The following is a 16,451-nucleotide window of genomic DNA, read 5'->3' as shown; positions in this document are numbered from 1 at the left end:
TGAGTAAGGAGAGTGTTGACATGTAGCGGGGTTGTTAACCATTGTCATAGGGCAACATATGTATTAACTGTTTAATGAGAAACTATTTTGTTCTGTAAACCTTCATCTAAAGTGAGAATAGCAGCACAACTGGAAGAACATAATCGATGTAACTGAATTTTACATGTAGAAATTTTTGAAATGGTGTATCTTTGGCTATGTATATTTTCACCAAAAAAAAAAAAAAGGTCCTCCAAGGCCAAGAAGGGAGCGTGTTGACATGTCATGGGGGTTGTTAACAAATGTCATAAAACAATATGTGTACTGTTTAATGAGAAAATATTTGTTCTGTAAACCTTCACCTAAAGTACAATAAAAAAAAAGATGTTTTCCAAAAAAAGGAAGTCTCTCATTCTTTTTATGCACCAGCATAACATCCTGACAACTAAAGACTGACAAAGAACATAAAAAACAAAAAACAAAACTTGAGACCAACATCACTATTACCTGTGAGTACTGCGGCAAAAATTCTAAATATTACCAAACAGAATCTAGCAGTATGTTAAAAAAAAATCTACAACAATCACATGCAGCTCATTTAGCGATATATGGATGATTCAAGTCTAAGTGCCTCAAAAGAAAAGCCTGGTGATCTACTTTCAAAAAATCAGCCATTAAAAACCCTATGAAGCCTAGTTCTACTCTGACACACAGAGGTCACCATGAATTAGAACTGACTCGAAGGCAACTGGTGGTGATGGTGGTGGTGAGTGGCCTAATATTAAGAACTCTATTATTATAACCATACCAGTTGGCCAAAAGAGGAAATACTATATGATCCCCTCTATACATGGTAAAATACTCTAATTCCCATGAAAGTAAAAAATAAGGCAAAATTGCTAGATGTTATCATTATTATTTAATGTTGTTCTGGAAGTATCAGCCAACGTAATTACATCAGAGCATAAAATATGAGGTATATGTGCTGGAAAGAATTAGGCAAAATTACCACTTGGCAATTGGTATGACAATTTATCCATTCAGAAGAGAATTATCACTTGGCAGGTGGTATGACAATTTATGAATTCAGAAGGGAATCAATACAGAATTCAGTAAAGTGGCCCGTTAGAAAACATAAAAATCAATGTCTTTCCTATACTAACAAGAACCAGTTACTCAACAAAAATAAATTATAAAAAAAGAACCAGTTAGAAAATAGCACAGAAATGCAAAATACCTAGAAATAAACTCAACAATAATGTTCGAAGCTTAAGTTAAATAAATAAATATACAAATAAAAACCTCCATGGACATACGTAAAAGACAAGCTGAATAATGAACCAGACATATATTATTCTTGGTTATGAAACCTCAATATTGTAAAAATATAATTTGTCCCAAAATGAAATAATAATTTAACACAAGCACAATCTAAAGTACAAAAGGATATTTTTGAAATATGACAGAATTTGAGTCTTTATGTATGTTTAATCTTTATAATTATGAAAGGAGGCACACAGCGGGGAGTAGGGTGGGGCGGGGTGGGGACAGGACTAGCCACCCTGGATTTTCAGACACTTTTAAAATAAATGCTTCAATAGGTCAAAGAAAAGTATAAAACTTTATAGCCTGGAAGTTCACTGTCAGAAAAGCAGTCTATGAAGACTAAGAAAGTAGTATAGCATGGTGGTTGAGGGGATAAATTTCCTATGTCAGAAGGTACTGTGTTCAAATATAAACTCTAAAACACAGTAGTCATATGACCACTAGCTAGGTTGCTTAACCTGTTTTCTTCACCCATAATTGAAAAAATACTTTTACAGGGTTCTTTTCAAGGTTAAATGAAATAGTTTCAGCACACCGTATGATCTGAAAAAGCACTTAATAAATGCTAGCAATTATTACTCTGTGTTTATGCCAAATATGAGGGAAAAAAAGATAATCTGAAGATCATTGGATAAGAGCAATTTGTAATAAAAATAATTTTAGCAAGAGAAGAATAAGGAAGCAAAGTAAATATGGTGGAAAAAAATAAGCTTTGGAGTCATGGTGCTTAATATACATTATCTTTCTAAGCTTCAGTTTCCTCATCTCTAAAATGGGAATAACAGTATCTACTTTATATGACTATTGTGAGGATTAAATGAAATAATAAATACAAAGCACCCAGCAGTGCCTGTCAAATGGCAGGTACACAATAAAAGGTAGGTATTATTAGCAATTCAAAAAGAGACAAATTTACAATTATCTTTAAATTGCCACTTCTCTTTTGTTAAGATACCAGTTGTAGCAAAGACGGCCACCTATCCAAAGATCTGTGCTTCCTTTATATAACGATGTTGTTGAAGTAACTGCCCATTAAGGTGCTACAATTCAGTCCCCACCTTGCATTTAGCTGGGGTCACATGACTAGCTCTTGCCAATAATACCTGAATGGAAGTGATGCACATCACTTTCAGACCTATATGGTTAAACAGTGGTATACCTTTTTTTTTTTAACCAACTCTGAAGACTAGAGAATTACAGAAGTCATAAGTTGGATGAAGCCTAGGTTCCTGAATCACTACCTGAAGCAGAGTTGCCTATGGATCAGACATAGTCATTTGAAATTTACATGAGAAAAAAACAAACTTCTGGGTTTTTTTGGATAGCAACTGATTAACTGATACAGTGACTAACAAGTACATTCTGACTCATGGCAATCCCATGTGTTGCAGAGCAGAATTGCACTCCATAAGGTTTCCAAGGTGTGACCTTTTGGAAGCATACTGCGAGGCCCTTCTTCCGAGGAGCCTCGGGGTGGGTTCAAACTGCCACCCGGCGACCCCTAATATAGGCGAATATGACAAAAGCTACGAGTCTGCTGAAAGGTCTTTACTACAGAAAAGTCAGAAGACAAAGAGCAACTGATTAAAAAGAAAGAAATGCCCTTTTCCAAGGCTTCATGTAATACTTAATGGTCTGTTGGGAATTAGACCTCATTCTAGAAATTCTCATACGGAGGGATGTTGCATTGTGGTTAGCTTAAGTGTAGATTCTTGACCCACTATAGTATCTTCTACTGTATATACTCCTAGATCAGGGGCCAAATCTGGCTCAATATCTGTTTTTGTAAATAAAGTTTTATTAGAACACAGCCATGCCCATTCGTTTATGCACTGTGTATGGGTGCTTTGGACTATACCAACAAGGTTGAGTAATCACAAGAGACCGCAAAGTTGAACATATTCACTATCTGGCCCTTTACAGAAAAAGTGAGCCGACCCCTGCTCTAGATGGTTGGAGCCTCTTAGTAGGTATACATGTATTTTTCTATGTACATGCGTATGTGAGTGAGCTATACAAACATCTGGCTCAATATATCAGTACTGTTGTCACTGCAGAAATGAACAATGTACAAAATTCAGGTCATAAACGATTAAAACAAATTATTTCCTTTATATATCAAGGTTTACATCTACAGCCTATGAAGTTACCATACAATTACATTCTTTCAAGAAATATTTACAAAACAGTAAGGATTATGGAAGGCCAACCTAGAAAAAACTACGGTTTAGTCTACAACAACAGAATCCAGAGAAAAAGAGGCATAATACTCCATAGAAAATTGTAAAGGTGCTCTTTTAGTAGAACTGTTATTATATACAAACCCTAGTATTCTCCTCTCTGAATATTCTCTTCTTTTGTTTATTAATGGTGCAGTGATTTTGAAGAAAGTTCTTGCATGTATCTCCTTAGGCACGACTGAGGTATGTAGTGGAAGAGTTCTGCTCATCAATATACCACAGGAAGCTAAATATCTAAAGAAACAAAAATTACTGGCTTTAGAGTGACATTGAAAATCAAGAGGAAACACAAATTATAAAAATTGTAAAATAAATTTTACATTTTAGAAGCCTTTACAACTTTGAATATTCCTGAAGTTACACACACACACACACACACACACACACACACACACACACACCTGCACAGACACAGGGAAATTTAAACTTCTTGGTATGTTTTAGAAACCCTGGTGGCGTAGTGGTTAAGTGCTACCGCTGCTAACTAAAAGGTCGGCAGTTCGAATGCACCAGGCGCTCCTTGGAAACTCTATGGGGCAGTTCTACTCTTTCCTATAGGGTCGCTGTGAGTGAGAATTGACTTGACGGCAAACGGGTTTGGTTTTTTTTGGTATGTTAAGAAAACTAAAAATAACAGCTTACAGTTTTGGTTAGAAGCTTCTGGCACAAAAGGTATCTCTTCCAGAAAGTTGGCTTTTAGTCTATAGTCACATGCTTCAATATACTCTTGCCATATGCTTGCTAGAATATTCATCATATATTTTTCATCTCATCTTACCTACCCAAGTTTTTTTCCCAGCTAGAGATCCTATTGTTGTTAGCTGCCATCAAGTTGGCCCCCGACTCATAGCAATTCCATGTACAACAGTAACTGACTGTTGTGATCCATTGGGTTTTCACTGGCTGATTTTTGGAAGTACATTGCCCTTTTTTTTTTTTTAAATTGTTGTAATTAAATGAAGTTCACATTTCAAGTTAGTCTCCCATACAAATTTTTTTTTTTTACATACCTTGTTATGAGACCCCAACCGCTCACCCCATTCTGTGACAGCAAACTCCTCCCCTCCGCCCGATTCCCCATGAACATTCAACCAGCTCTTAACTCTCTCTGCCTTCCCATCTCCCCTCTGGACAGAAGCTGCCCCTTTGGTCTCTTGTATCTACTTGACTAAGAGGCACACTCCTCACAAGTATCATTCTATGTCCCACAGTCCAGTCCAATCCCTGTCTGAAGAGTTGGCCTCGGAAACTGTTTTAGTTCTGGGCTGACAGAGAGTCTAGGGGCCATGCTTTCCGGGGCACCTCCAGTCTCAGTCAGACCATTAAGTCTGGTCTTACTAGAATCTGAGTTCTGCATCCCTTCCTTCTACTGCTCCATCAGGGACCCTCTGTTGTGCTCCCTGTCAGGACATTCACTGGTGGTAGCCAGGCACCGTCTGGTTCTTCTGGTCGCAGGCAGATGAAGTCTCTGGTTTATGCGGCCCATCCTGTCTCTTGGGCTAATACTTTCTTCGTGTCTTTGGTGCTCTTTGTTCTCCCTCACTCCAAGTGGTTGGGACCAACTGATGCATCTAAGATGGTGCCAGGCCTTTCTTTCTAGTCTGTCTTACTCTGGAAGCTCCGCTGAAATCTGTTCAGTATCAAAGCAACATGCAAGCCTCCACTGACAGAGTATTAGGGGCTGCGCTTGAGGTGCACTGGCCGGGAATCAAACCCAGGTCTCCCACATGGAAGGCAAGAATTCTACCATTAAAGCACCTGAGTTTCTTAATTCTTGATCTATTCTAATGAGACTTGAAATTATATCTTGCTTTCATATGAAATTTGGAGGCTCTGATAGAAACTGTTGCACCATTCTCCTTTACCTTCCAATTTCCATTTCCACACATATATGTAAAAATATGCATCTGGATAATTAGAAAGTCAATTGTTTGGAGGACTTCTAAGTACAGATGCCCAATATACTAGTTTACCTAAACACTGGAGCCCTGGTGGTGCAGTAGTCAAGCGCTTGGCTGCTAATCGAATGGTTTGCAGTTTAAGCCCACCAATGGCTCCATGGAAGAAAGATGTGGCAGTTTGCTTCTGTAAAGATTTACAGCCTTGGAAACCCTATGGGACAGTCCTACTCTGGCGTATAGTATCGCTATGAGTCGGAATCAACTCGATGGCAATGGGTTTGCTTTTTTTTTAACCTAAATATTTTTAGCCTTTCCCTTACAATATTTTTGAATAGCTATTTTACAGTACATTTCAATCATTAGTTCACATAGTTATTGAGCTATTCTATATTAGACTCTGCCAGGTACTAGGAACATAAAACTCGTTGCCTTTGAGTGGATTTCAACTCATGGTGACCCCATGCGTTTCAGAGTAGAACTGCTCCATAGGTTTTCTTGGCTGTAATCTTTCACATAAGCCGATTGCCAGGACTTTCTTCCACGGTGCTGCTAGGTGGGTTTGAACCACCAACCTTTAGGTCAGTAGTCGAGCATAAACCCATTTGTGCCACTCAGGGACCTGTATTAGGAATATAATGGTGACTATAACAAACAAGAAATTTACAAAGATTACATTCTCATTGGGAATTAAAAAAAAAAGATGCTAGGAGGGAGAGTACTGAGTACTCTCTGTGAATAGTTGATGTCAGAGATGATAGAGTGGTACAGCAATTTGGAAAAGTTGGACATTTGGGACATCTTTAACCTCTGCCTCACAGGAACCAATTTTGTGTTGATCTTTATCAAAGAAATTACTCATTTAGTTGGTGTCAAAATGATGGGTTTCGCTGCAATAGCCCCGACTCACTGGAATATGTGGTTTTGGAAAAAAGGGGATAAATGGAAGAATGAGAAACCTTTGGTATCTGGATGAGATAAAAAAAACCTATGAATTGAAGCAGGTGTTATGCTGCCATCAGTTACCCAAGGAAAAACCTATTCATGTGAAGTAGGAGTGGTGGATCTAACTCCTGAGGAATTGGCTAGTTGGATGGAAATACAGAGTGACAGGAAAGGGCCAGACATACAATTCCTTGGTTTCTGTTATCAGTAATAGATGCAATGGCAGGGAAAAAGAATATAGGTGCAGATTTTAGCACTGACCAAGCCCAGATCCGGTCCAGTTGGAACTACGACTGCTAGTCTCAGGGCAGTCCTGGGGCCAACCCATAAAGCAAAAACTGTGCCAGAATAACAGGAAGTATCCCTATGACAGCTGGTCACCAAGAAGGTAATCTGCGGGGGAATGGGCAAAGCTAAGAAACTACTGAAACCAAAGGGTATAGTGTAAAGGAGTTTCTTCAATTTGTAGATTGGTATCATCAGTTTCCTGAGGAGCTGTTACTAAAATGGATTGCAAGAGTGACTAATTTAGGCGCAGTGGCTTTAGTTTCGAATGCTGCAGAATAGATGAGTATGTTTGGGTTGGTGCATGACCTACAACTCACTATGGAGCAGTCACGAATGATGACACAAGATCCAGTTACATAGCAGGTTAACCCGGAGGGGATGGCCAGCCTGGTGGACTGGATAAATTGCAGTGAGATTTGTTTACCCTGAGAAGGGAAACTGCCCCCTTCTCCTCTAAATACCCAATGGAACACCAGAGGAAGCAACTGATATGCTGCTTATGCAAGCCATGCCAGAATGGATTTATCGTAATCAGGATATTCATCCAATGAATATGCCCCTTACACAGGTCATGCAGATATGGTAATCAAGGGACCTCCTTCTACATGGGCACCCCATGTAACCTTGCTACTGTGAAACAACGTAACGATCTGAAAAGCCTTGTTGGATCTGTTGGCACATCTTCCCCACATGGGTCTTACAGATGCAAGAAACAAAACGGTGATTCCTAGGAGAATGGGAAAAGGCAATGGGGAAAAAACTCACCCCAGCAGGACAGAGATTTTTAGATGGTTACTAAGAAATGGGATGAATATAGCGGACATTGATGGAGTTGAGACAAAGGTTCTAATGCAGGACTACAGGAGATTGGGTGGACCAACAGAAACTCCTGCTGGTCCCCCAACTTAAAGAGGCCTAAACAAGTCTGTTCTAGTCATCTCAGCTGGCAGCAATTTAATGATGGGAATTCCCATCTGGGACCATTTGAAACAGAGGCTCAGCTAGGTGATCAAGATAAAGATTGACGAGCGGGCCATGGTCTTCTGGTCCAGCCCCCAGCAGGGGACCCAAGGCCATATGCACACGTGTGGGTGAAATGGCCATTGGGTAGGGAAGAGACCTTCTTGGGGCTCCTGGACACAGAAGCCCAATGTATTGTAATCCCAAAACCTGTCAATAAAATCTTGAAGGGGCCTAAGGTTAAACTAAGGGGGATACAGGGATGCAACGGTTGATGGGACTAAGGTGAAAGTTTGGATGAGAATTGGAAAATTTAAACAGATCTTGTATGAAGTAGTTATATCTCCCCTACCTGAATGTATTATTCGTATGGATATTAAGTCTAATTAGGAAACACTCCCTCTATCTGATTGTGTAAGACTGAAGGCGTGGAAGTCTGTCCGTGGGTCAGTATTGATCGGACATGCTAAATGGGAACCATTAAAATTGCCCAAACTCACTCAGGTTGTTAATTTGAAACAATATAGAATACTTGCTGGACAAAAGACAATTACTGCTTTGATTAAAATATGCTAAAGGATGGAGCGGTGGTGCCAACAAATTCTCTGTATAACAGCCTTGTATGGTCTCTGAAAAAGGCAGGTGGCTCATGGAAGCTGACAGCAAACTATCAAGGCCTAAATAAAGTAGTGCCACCAGTGGCTTCAGCTGTTCCAGACACAATATCAATGGTGCAGAAAATATAGCAGACTAAAGGAGACTGATACTCAGTGATTATTCTTGCAAGTGCCTTTTTCTCGATCCCAATCTCAGAAAAAGAGCCAGCCATGGTTTGCTTTCAAGTGAGAAGGATCCCAATTTACTTTCACTGCATTGCCATAAGGTTACTTGAATTCACTGGCTTACTATCATAGTTTGTGTCTTAGTTATCCAGTGCTGCTGTAACAAATACCACAAGTGGACAGCTTTCATAAAGAGAAATTTATTTCCTCACAGTAAAGTAGACTAAAAGTCCAAATTCAGGCCGTCAGTTCCAGGGGAAGGCTTTCTCTCTCTGTTGGCTCTGGAGAAAAGTCCTTCTCATCGATCTTCCCCTGGCCTAGGAGCTTCTCCATGCAGGAACCCTGGGTCCAAAAGATCTGCTCTGCTCCCAGCACTGCTTTCTTGGTGGTATGAGGTCCCCCCATATCTCTGCTCGCCTCTCTCTTTTACACCCCAAAAGAAACCAGCTCAAGACACAATCCAATCCTGTAGATTGAGTCCTGTCTCATTAACACAACTGCCACTCATTAACAGCATAGAGGCAGGACTTACAACACATAGGAAAATCATATCAAATGACAAAATGGTAGACAATCACACAATACTGGGAATCATGGCCCAGCCAAATTGATACACACATTCTGGGGGGACACAATTCAATCCATGACAGTTTGGTTAGAAGAGACTTGGACTTGGTGCAGATCTCAAGCGTAATGATACATTACATTGATGATACTATGTTAATATCAAACACCGAAGAAAAGGCTATGGCTGATTTGAATACAGTGGTGGTCTACATGACCAACAGAGGTGGGTTAATAAATCCAGCAAAAAGCTAGGGCCCTGCCCAAACAGTGAAATTCGTGGGAGTAACTTGGGCAGGAGCCACCTGTGACATTCTGCAGGCAACCAAGAATAAGTTGTTGTCGCTCCTTACCCACAAGGCTAAGCAGGCAGCCCAATGTTTGGTTGGTTTATTTCGATTTTGGAGAATGCATATTCACATCTGGAAATACTGCTGGTCCCCACCCATAAAACCACTCAGAAGAAAACTGTGTTTGTAATGGGGGCTAGAGCAACAGCAGGCTATATCTGAAATATGGAACGGTCTCACTCTCCCTGTCTTTAGGCCCTTATGGTACACATTGAGACATAATTTTGGAGGTGTCTGCCACATGTGCTTATGCAGACTACAGGTTATGGCAAAAACCTGAGAATGCCACCCTATGGTAACCACTGAGATTCTGGTCTAGAACGTTTCCAGATGCCGCAGCACGATACATGCCATTTGAAAGGCAAAGCAATTACTCGCCTGCTACTGGGCATTGATTGAGACTGCCTCAGTGACAGAAGGACATAAAATCATCACGAGACCTGAAAATCCTATGTCTTGGGTGATGTCAGAAAAAACACTCTAATAAGGAAGGCAGTGCCCAAAATAGTTCCATAATAAAATGGAAAGGGTTCATACAAGAAGCTACTGGGGGAATGCAGTGAGGCACCCACTGTATCCATGAGCAAGTAGCCTCTTTTCCCATAGGTTCTACACTGGCACCACCTGAGAAGCTTCCAGAGCCCATTGCTACAAGGACAGTGCCCACTGAACAACTTTCTGCTGACTGGCAGAAGGCTACTTCGCTCATGGATGACAATTTCAGGGTACATGGACATGGGATGTGGAACGCTGCTGCATTAAGACCAGCAGATGGAAAGACTCTGACTGAAGAAGGTAAGAACAGGTCAGCCTAATGGGCTGAACAGCATGCTGTCTTCCTAGCCATGATGGAAGAATTGCACAATGGTGACAGCCTATATGTTTGGGTTTTTACCAATTTATGGGCAGTGGCTAATGGCCTGACTATATGGTCAGGCAAATGAGCGATGGAAAATTGGACTATTAAGCGGACACTAGTGTGTGGCATGGGCCTATGGAAAGCACTGTGGGAATTTAGAGGGTGCATTAGAGTAGAACATGCTGATGCCTACCTGAAGAACCATCTTTCTAGATCAAAAGGCAATTGGAATCAGCAAGTGGACCTGTTAGTACGCCCACTCAAGGTGGCCAATTGGGTCCATGAAATGAGCAGACAAGCGGATGCTGCAGCAGTGCAGAGACAGGTTACATCTATACACATCCCCCTTGCACCCTCTGAGGCACAAAATGCCAGTAAGGACTGTTCTGTCTGACAGCAAGAAAGACAGAGGTTACAGATGGCTATGTGGCAGATTTCCTGGGAGGGATGCCCTGCACATAGCCGACAAGTTCATTACATTGGACCGATGATGCTGGTGGCACCAGGTGGCTACAAATGGGTCCTCACAGGAACAGATACTTACTCTGGATTGGCTTTGTATATTCTGTGACGGATGCAAATGCCAAAAACACCATCAAGGGGCTGGAACAAAAGATTCTATACCAATTTGGGCCACCAAGTTATATTTCATCAGACCAAGGAACATACTTTGCAGCCCACAGGGTGCAGCAATGGGCCAAGAAACATCATATTAAATAGAATTACTATGTTGCATACCACTCTCAAAGTAATGGTTTGATAGATAATTGGAATGGGGGAAGATAAAGGCTGATACCTGAGTAACCTCACCCTGAGGACTCTTTGCCTTGTTGATTGTTAATTTTTCAAATCCACCAGGCGCTCCTTGGAAACCCTATGGGGCAGTTCTGCTCTGTCCTATAGGGTCACTATGAGTCGGTATCAACTCGACGGCAATGGGTTTGGGTTCGTTTTTTTTTTTTTTTGGTTTTGGACTGGTAAAATGATTGGGAGGGGGAAGTTAACCTTCAAGTATGAAAGGACAAATGGCTAGAAGAGTCAGGGGTGGTCTGTGGTGCAATGAAGTACTTAATATGGCCCTTCTATCCATAGTCTTCATGACTCCCACACAATGATTGGGTGGGATCACGCAAATAAGATGTATGGAACCCTAAGGTATGGTGGTTGGTGCTGTTTGTCAGCTTGGCTAGCCCATGATTCCCAGTAATGTGTGGCTGTCTTCCATTTTTGTGATCTGATGTAATTATCCTCCATTTTACGTTGTAAGTCCTAACCTCTACATGTTAATGAGGCAGGATTAGTGTGGGGTGTATCTTGAGTCACAGCCTTGCAGGAGGGCATGACTCAAGTCCTACCCTTACTCAAGTCACACCCTTCCCTGGGGTGTGGCCTGCAACCATGTATATATGTTGGTGCTCTGGTGAGGTGCTCTCTCTCTGCATCTGGCTCGTCATTGTCTAACCTCCAGTTCTTGGGACTTGAAGCAGTGGCCTGCCGTCTGACCTGCCAATTCTGGGATTCGCTAGCTTCCACAACCCTGTGGGCCAGTAGCCTATCGTCTAACCTGATTCATCGGCTTCTGCAGCCTGTGAGCCAGCAGCCAGTCATCTGGCCTGCTGATTTGGGTTCATGCAGCCTTGTGAGTCAGGAGAAGCCTACACCTACCCATGGATTTGGGACTTGCCAGCCTCCACAACCACATGAGCCATTTCCTTGCTACAGTTCATGAGTTCTGTGAGATGTTGCAGAGAATTACAGAACCCAAAGATAGGAAAGAGAGTACTGTGGGGAGGAGTAGTAGTTCATGTTAGAGATAACAGAGTGGTACAGCAATCTGGAAAAGCTGGACATTTGGGACATCTTTAACCCCCACCTCATAGGAACCAGCTTTGTGCTAATCCTTATAAATCATTAATTTAGGGTGTGAGGATGTAATATGACTTCCTTTAGACAGAATGGTCTAGGAAGCCTCTGAGGTGACATTTTAGCTGAGAAGTAACAGTTAGCCATGCAGAGAGAAACATGCATGTATGTATATGTGTGTGTGTGTAAAAATGAATGGAGGATAGGAGGGGGGAATTTAAGGCAGTAGGGAAAGAGCTTGGCAGTATCTAGAAGCAAAGACTAACAATGTAGCAAGAAGTACAGAAAGGCAGGGAGAGAGTACCATGAGATAATGCTGGAAAGACAGGTAGGGGCTGGATCATGCTAAGGACAGTTTGGAAACTTGGAATTTATTCTAAATAAGAAGCTGTTGAAGAGTTCCAAGTGTAAAATGAAGATATTTCATGAAACAAAGTATTCAAATGATGTTTAAAAAGCAGAGTGGGTAGCCTGATGAAATCTCCTTATGTTATCATACATAAGTACAACTTCCTGAAGACACTGTCACCCTATAGTTTGGCTGGGGAAGAATAGAAAATCAAGTCAAATAAAGAATGGTTGAAGAAATCAGGTATATTCAGACAGAAGATAAGGGATGATACACAAAAATATGACTCCAGAATGTAAACAAAAGATAAATTAAAGGGAGACTAATTGGGACTCTGTAATACAAGAACGAACTTTTGAATAACTAGAACTATTTACAAAGCTGAAACTGGCTTTTGTCAGGGGCAAAAAAAAAAAAAAACAGTTACGCTAAAGACCACACAACTATTGCTAAAATGTAATAAAAAAGATTTAAACATATGAACTGTAGGAATGAACTTGTTGGCCCTTTTTAAGCTGAAGATTCTAGAGTTCCTACGTATTCAACTGGAAATAACACTTTAAGAAATGAGTAACGGGGAAAATATGGTAAAGCAAAATAGCTTTGTGAATTCTAAATTTTCTAGGATATCACAAGTAATATTTGATTTTACAACAATGGTTTAAGAGCAAGTTTCAAAGTTATCTATGACATTACTACTTTTTATTCAAAAGATTTTAGAACTGATTCATTTACTAGAAAGAATAAGTGTTATAAATACATTGCCGAAAATCTTTGAAAATATGATTTCTGTTAATATGAATCTTATTTTAAAAGCAGAGATAATATTAAAAAAAGTCTACTGTTCATTTTTTTTGTTTGTTTTTTTGAGTAAACTATCTTGTTAGATGCCGTCAAGTCGGTTCTCACTCACAGCAACCCTATCTACAACAGAACGATACACTGCCTGGTCCTGTGCCATCATCACAATCATTGTTATACTTGAGGCCTTGTTGCAGCCACTGTGTTAACCCATCTCATCGAGGGTCCTCCTCTTTTTTGTTGACACTCTACTTTACCAAGCATGATGTCCTTCTCCAGAGACTGGTCCCTCCTGATAACACGTCCAAAGTACATAAGACAAAGTCTCACCATCTTTGCTTCTAAGGAGCTGTCTTACTTATCTAGTGCTGCTGTAACAGAAATACCATACGTGGATGGCTTTAACAAACAGAACTTTATTCTCTCAGTTTAGGAGACTAGAAGTTTGAATTCAGGGACCCACCTCCCAGGGAAGACTCTCTCTCTCTGTCAGTTCCTGGGGAAGATCCTTGTCATCAATCTTCCCATGGTCTAGGAGCTTCTCAATGCAGGGATCCCCAGGTCCAAAAGATGCACTCCACTCTGGTGCTTCTTTCTTGGTGGAATGAGGTCCCCTATCTCCCTGCTCGCTTCTCTCTCCTTTTATCTCTTGTAAAATAAGAGGTGACGCAGGCCACACCCCAGGGAAACTCCCCTTATATTGGATGAGGGCTGTGACCTGAGTAAGGGTGTTGCATCCCACCCCAATCCTCTTTAACATAACCTAATCTTGCCTCATTAACCACAGGCAGAGATTAGGATTTACAACACATAGGAAAACTATATCAAATCACAAAATAGAGGACACAATACTGGGAATCATGGCCTACACAAGCTGATGCATTTTTGGGGGACACAATTCAATCCATGACACTCCACCCTTTGGTCCCTCAAAACTCATGTCCCTGTCACATGTAAAACACTTTCATCCCATAATATCATCCCAAAAGTCTTAAATCAACTCCATGTCCAAATTCCATCCTGGGGCAAAATTCCTCACCTGTGAAATCTAGAGTACAAGTTATCAGCTTCCAAAATACAACACTGGAACAGGCATCAGCTAGCCATTTCCATTACAAACGGCAGAACCTGGAGGGAAAGAAGGGATAACAGGTACCGAGCAAGACAGGAGAACCCATTACATTACCTCTCAAGGCTTGAAAATAATCCTCTGTTGTCTGAGACCATTTAGACAATGGCCCTGCTTTCCAGACTCTGGGTGTTGAACACTTTCCAGATTCTGGGTGGAGGCTCCTCAGCCCCAGGCTTCAGTTACGCCTTGTGAATCCACTGGAAAGGCAACTCTGCTGCCTCGGCTTTAGGCAGCTACATTCTCCTAGTCCAACTGAGTGGCAGACTCCAACCCCTCAGCCCCAGAAGGCCCCATTCTTCTGCCCCTTGGGTATGGCAACCTCAGCCCTTCACCTTTGGGCAGTGGAGTTAGCCTCATTCCACTGGCACTCGTGAAAGGCAGCCCCGCACTCCAGAACCAAATTGGTGAAGATCTGACTCTTTCAAACCTAGGAGTCTGTGGCTCCGCCCTTTGAGATCCCAGAGGTTGTGGCCCTACCCTTTGAGACTGAGACAACTCTGCTTCGTGTGTTCCTCGTCTCTTCAGCTTCTGCTTCCTGGTTCCTTGGCCTCTCTGCCTTTCGGGTCGTTGGTCCAGCCCGGCCCTCTGCCCTGCAAGTGTTCCAAAGCTCTTCAGCTCTACCTATAAGTCCCTGGAGGCACCTCACTCCACCAGTAAACCTCGGCCAGAAGGCACTCAGCTCTCTTGCTCTATGGGTTGGCAAGCCTAGTTCCACTGATTCAGTGTCCAGAGACACCCCACTTCACCAGGAAGCCTCCTGAGCCAAGGCACTCAGCTCTCTCACTCCATGGGTCGGCTCCAGTGCCATCTCACACTGGTCTCCGGGTTCTCCTGTTCCTTCTCGCTGTCTGTGCTGTCTCCATTGTTACAGCTCTCGTCACTTCCTTCTAAGTCCTGAATTGTCTTTGATGTCCATAACTCCACCAACAGTCTCTTCAAGCCAATCTTGGCTTTTACTATTAAGCACTTTAATACTCGTCCAGCTTCCACCCATTACTCAATTCGAAAACTGCTTCCACATTCTAGGTATCCGTGAAAGCAGCACCCCACTCTCCTGGTACCAAGTTGTCTCAGTTATTTAGTGCTGGTGTAACAGAAATATCACAATTGGATGGCTTTAACAAACAGAAGTTTATTTTCTCACAGCTGAGGAGTCTAGAAGTCCAAATTCAGGGCACCAGCTCTAGGGAAAGTTTTCTCTCTCTGTCAGCTCTAGTGGAAGATCCTTGTCATTGATCTTCCTCTGGCACAGGGGCTTCTCAGCACAGGGACCCATGTTACCAAGAATGAAGAGACAGGAGGGGAGTGCATCCTTTGGACCTGGGGTCGCTGTGCTGAGAAGCTCCTAGAGCAGGGGATGACAAATGACAAGGACTTTCCTCCAGAGCCGACAGAGAAAGCCTTACCCTACATCTGGCGCCCTGCATTCAGACTTCTAGCCTTCTAAGCTACGAGAGAATAAACGTCTGTTTGTTAAAACCATTCCCTTGTGTATTTCTGTTACAGCAGTACTAGACAACCAGGACAGGAACATTCCAGCTGTACTTCTCCCAAGATACGTTTGTTTGTTCTTCTGGCAGTCCATGGTATTTTCAATATTCTTCGCCAACACCGTAATTCAAAGGCATAAATTCTTCTTCAGTCCTCCTTGTTCACTGTCCAGCTTTCGCATGCATATGAAGTGACTGAAAATACCATGGCTTGGGTCAGGCGCACCTTCGTCTCAAAGTGACATCTTTGCATTTCAACACTTTAATAAGGTCTTTTGCAGCAGATTGCCCAGTGCAACACGTTGTTTGATTTCTTGACTGCTGCTTCCATGGGTGTTGATTGTGGATCCAAGTAAAATGAAATTTTTTTTTTTTAATTGTAATTCAGGTGAAGATTTACAGAACAAATAGTTCCTCACTAAACAGTAGTACACATATTGTTTTATGACATTGATTAACAACGCCACGACATGTCAACCCTCTCCCTTCTTGACTTTTTTTTTTTTTTCTGGTGAAAATATACATAGCCAAAGATACACCATTTCAAAAGTTTCTACATGCACAGTTCAGTGACATCAACTACGCTCTTCCAATTGTGCTGCTATTCTCACTTTAGATGAAGGTT

General features: G+C 41.7%; 1 protein-coding gene across 2 annotated transcripts in view; it reads right to left on the bottom strand.

The window, feature by feature from the left end:
• The window catches only part of COQ10B (coenzyme Q10B), a 35,206-nt gene that overhangs the window by 13,520 nt on the left and 5,235 nt on the right, over nucleotides 1-16,451 (bottom strand). The window contains exons 1-2 of one of the 2 annotated variants that reach the window (XM_023732948.1): nucleotides 14,244-15,453; nucleotides 3,630-3,779 (exon numbers count right to left, since the gene is read on the bottom strand). In XM_023732948.1, coding sequence (XP_023588716.1) covers nucleotides 3,630-3,754 — 125 coding nt within the window. In that variant the 5' untranslated portion in view covers nucleotides 3,755-3,779; nucleotides 14,244-15,453. Of the gene's footprint in view, nucleotides 1-3,629; nucleotides 3,780-14,243; nucleotides 15,454-16,451 lie in introns of those variants that run through there. The other variant, XM_004378184.2, reaches the window with a different exon arrangement.

Source organism: Trichechus manatus, unplaced genomic scaffold (assembly GCF_000243295.1).
Source record: "Trichechus manatus latirostris isolate Lorelei unplaced genomic scaffold, TriManLat1.0 scaffold00056, whole genome shotgun sequence".
Lineage (NCBI taxonomy): Eukaryota > Metazoa > Chordata > Mammalia > Sirenia > Trichechidae > Trichechus > Trichechus manatus.
This window is presented reverse-complemented; position numbering and strand designations above follow the sequence as displayed.